At 45.9% G+C, this 4,151-nt stretch overlaps 1 protein-coding gene across 1 annotated transcript; it reads right to left on the minus strand.

The window, feature by feature from the left end:
- Positions 1-1,456: 1,456 nt before the first annotated feature.
- LOC146005791 (uncharacterized) lies at positions 1,457-3,703 on the minus strand. The gene is made up of 2 exons (XM_083145217.1): positions 3,290-3,703; positions 1,457-2,415 (listed from the first exon to the last, which is right to left on the minus strand). The coding sequence occupies exons 1-2, from the start codon at positions 3,701-3,703 to the stop codon at positions 1,639-1,641; spliced, it is 1,191 nt and encodes a 396-aa protein (XP_083001343.1). The 3' UTR covers positions 1,457-1,638.
- Positions 3,704-4,151: the final 448 nt, after the last annotated feature.

The following is a 4,151-nucleotide window of genomic DNA, read 5'->3' on the forward strand; positions in this document are numbered from 1 at the left end:
CAGATTGACAAAAGCAAGACCAACCATGGCATTCTACATTTAGGGTCCACCTGGTCCGGTGATACCCCTATCGCCCCTGTCAAACATGCCAGCAGCACCTCTTCACCAGCGGTTGCCTAGGTGACGGTGAAGCCAGGTAGCAGCATGTAATTAGCCAGTACACCTGTGGCACCATGCAGCTGCTCTCTGTTACTAATCAGAGGTGGACACACAGGAATCAGCCATTATAAAGGTGGGTATACACGGATAGATGTGTCCAACGATTCGATCTCGCTAACGATTCGGTCTGAACTCCTGAACTAACGATTTCATGTCAATGTTAAACGATTTAGCTAACGATTGGTAGCAAACGACCGGTCGTTAGCGAGTCGATATCGTTGGTCGTTCCTCTTAAAACACAGACGATTGATCTAGTGTCCTTTGAATTATAAATAATGGGCGGAATAATGGGTGTGACTTAAAACAGGGTAGACAAGCATCCTCCATTGCACCTCACACCAGTATTGTTGTTGGAGAGGTTAGGTGTATACCGGATTTATCCAGCTACTGCAGTGATTTTGCTTTTGTTAGCAAAGTGTGATTTTGGCCTATTGTGCTCTCATTATGGATTCCTATCAATACCAGCTTGCGTTGTGCTACGCATATCTCATGCTGAAACGTAATCGGGATCCAGGCCGAAGGAGGAGGCAGCCGAGATCCTGTTGGACCAAGGAGTGGCTACTGAGGAGGGACACTCGGTCCCACATGTCTCTCCTGGTGGAGATCCGAGGTACCCACCCCTGTGACTACCGCAATTTCCTGCGAATGGATGAGGACACGTTTCAGGAATTGCTACGTCTGGTAACTCCGATCATCCAGAAAGAGAGCACTAATATGAGGGCGCCAATTTCTGCGGAGAGACTGGTCGTCACCCTGAGGTACCTTGCCACAGGAAGATCCCTGGCTGATCTAAAGTTTGGGTCCCTGATCTCACCTCAGGCATTGGGGAGGATTATCCCTGAAACTTGCCAGGCTATTGTGGAAGTCCTGAAGTCTCAGTACTTTAAGGTAAGCATAAATAACACATACAATATACTCAGGTGCAAAATTTTTTCTTTTTAATTTGTACACCGGTACACATAACGCAAAACATATTGCTGCTTTTGGAGTATAAATAATAAAATATAACATGTCACACGAGTTTTAAGTGCCAAAATAAATTAAAAGTGACCCATGTATGCTAAAAAATGTTAAGGACCTCCCTTTTCATTCACACACTATCCAAGAAGGTATGGAGTTGATGTTAAATAGTGTGACGTGCGTAGCAAGCCACCGAGACAAAAGCGTGGCGAACAGAGCCTATTATCCTCTGTGGGGTGGGCTTGCTATGCTAGACATGCTTTTGTCTCAGGGGCTCGCTATGCTTGTCACGCTATATAATATCAAGTACATGCATTGTTGGATACATGGTCTATTTCAATCACCCATGGTTCACTTTTTATCAAAAAAAGAGACAGAGACCACCAGTGCAACAAGCACTGCAGCAGACAGCAATAACTATGAAAGGGAAGCTGAATGTTTCTTCAAAGATGGATGGTGGTATTCAAGTATCATATTAAAGGCATTAGTGGAAACAACCAAAATGTGGTTTAACAGTAGTTACAGTTGAACCAGATTTTTGCCGTCATCATTGCATTCCTGCAATGCACTATAGATGACGTCAAATGAGGTCGAGGGAAATGAGGTTGGAGGTTGATTCTGCTCTGGCCTGCCCATCACTGTGCGGGGATAGGTAGTGGGTGGGCTAGTAATGTGGAATGGGCCAGTGACCATTCCTGCATTGGACTGGTATGTTCTACCTGGTTCATGCAGGTCTGGCCCGGTGGCCATCACTGTGCGGGGATAGGTAGTGGGTGGGCTACTTATGTGTAATTTGGAGGCGACCATTCCAGCACTGGCCTGGTATGTTATACTGGGGTCATGCAGAACAGGCGTGGCGTTCAGCACCGCACATGGAGGATCACCAATGTTTGGAGGGGTTAGGTATGAGCTTGGGTGGCCTATAATAGGCTGAGGCATAGTGTAATCGCAAACACTTGTTTCTGGTTTGAGGCGTTTGTTCCTGCCACGGTACAGCAAATCATATACAAGTCTTTCGAATTCAACCTGTTGGTCAGGATCCAGGTTGCGTAATGCACCCCCAACGTGAGTCACAAAGTTTGCAAAATAATCGGGTGCCTTGTTTAATACTTGCTCTACTTTCTGTAGTAGAACCGCATTTTGATCATTGGTAGATTTGGCCGTTGCATCCTGACGTCTGTACCTTCTTCTGGCAGTTGTGTTATCACTTCCAGCATTGGGGGCGAGGCCTGGGGATGTTTCGGTAGGGCTGGAGACAACAGGGGGTGTGAGTTGTTCCAGATCCGGTGTGGAAGCCTGTTGAAAGTACAAAAATTATATTAATCAATTTTGAATTTGTTGTTTTATTTACAGTTTCCATCAAGCACAGAGGACTGGACTTTAATTGCCAACGAGTTTGATCGGCGTTGGAACTTTCCAAACTGCGGGGGAGCAATAGATGGAAAACACATTCGCATCACACCGCCTGCACACTCAGGATCTTTTTATTACAATTATAAAGGATACTTCAGTATTGTACTGATGGCGGTGGTAAATGCCAACTATGAATTTATTTTTGTTGATGTTGGCAAAAATGGACGCGCTTCGGATGGGGGATCCTTTAAAAGAACTGAAATTTATGAGCGCATGATTTCAAATAGGCTAAGGTTGCCAACTGTGCCTGACACCAAATATGGCTTAAATTATGTTTTTGTGGCTGATGAAGCATTTGCTCTACACAAACATCTGTTGAAGCCATATGCTCAAAGGGGGCTGACACCTCAACAGCGAATTTTTAATTATAGACTGTCGAGGGCTAGGCGTGTTGTTGAGAACACTTTTGGTATTCTGAGCAACCGCTTCCGTGTGCTACACACGGCAATTAACTTGCGGATCGATAAAATAGACTGGGTTGTGCTGGCATGTTGTGTGTTGCACAACTACTTGAGATGCAAAGCAATGCAACAACAAACTGCCATCAGCATGGTCGATGATCCCAATCAAGCAGAGGAAGTGTCGAATATTGCCTCTGTTGGAGCACCTGCCCTCCATGAGACAGGGAGTGCACGGGCTAAAGCTGTCCGCGAGCAGTACTTGGCATATTTTAATGGTGTTGGTGCAGTGCCATGGCAGGAGGAGTGCATACACTAATATAGCTGTGAATTGTGGCCTATTGTTGTAGTCAACTTACCAAATCACTGGCTGAATTATCCCCATTATCTTCTGTGTCGTCTGTTGGCACCTCCTCGACCAAAAGCATTCTTGATGGCCGCTCTGGATCCTGTTCTAGGACGAATTTTAATTGGTCGTAGTACCACAGATTGGTTTGGTACACGTCCTGTGCACCAGCACCTGAAGACCGCGATGCAACAATTTTCTTGTGCTCCTTTAGAAAAACTGTGCACACATTCTGGATTTTCCGGCGCACCCAATTTGGGCAGGCTTCCTCGTGGAATTTGAGGCTGAACCTCACGAGGTGCTGTATGGCGAGGTCTTTCTTATTTTTGTTTGCATACTCGCGGGATTTGACCTTCCATAGGCATTCGTGTTCCTGATAGATGGCAAAAAATCCTGTAAGGAACTCCCGCTCCCGGTCAGTGGTCATGTCTCTGTAATTAAAAAGTTAGGTTTTCCGGTTATTTTTATCAAAAATATATAGTTGTTAGACAATATCATGCTTTTGCTTACAAAATAAATGTTATTTAGATACTACTTCAGTTCAGTTTCGGTATTTTGGATTGTTCACAATACATGGGGTGCAGTGTGTACAACATTGGTGGGCAGCGGCAGCTACATACACAGGGGGTGCAGTGTGTACAACATTGGTGGGCAGCGGCAGCTACATACACAGGGGGTGCAGTGTGTACAACATTGGTGGGCAGCGGCAGCTACATACACAGGGGGTGCAGTGTGTACAACATTGGTGGGCAGCGGCAGCTACATACACAGGGGGTGCAGTGTGTACAACATTGGTGGGCAGCGGCAGCTACATACACAGGGGGTGCAGTGTGTACAACATTGGTGGGCAGCGGCAGCTACATACACAGGGGGTG

This window comes from Crinia signifera, chromosome 5 (assembly GCF_055691185.1).
Source record: "Crinia signifera chromosome 5, ASM5569118v1, whole genome shotgun sequence".
NCBI classification, from domain to species: Eukaryota; Metazoa; Chordata; class Amphibia; order Anura; family Myobatrachidae; genus Crinia; species Crinia signifera.

Excerpts from the sequence above, each read along its gene's own strand:
- LOC146005791 (XM_083145217.1), bottom strand. The coding sequence starts at position 3,703 with ATGACCACTGACCGGGAGCGGGAGTTCCTTACAGGATTTTTTGCCATC. Across the intron at positions 2,416-3,289 it reads ATAATTCAGCCAGTGATTTG|GCTTCCACACCGGATCTGGA; the intron begins GTAAGTTGACTA and ends TACTTTCAACAG.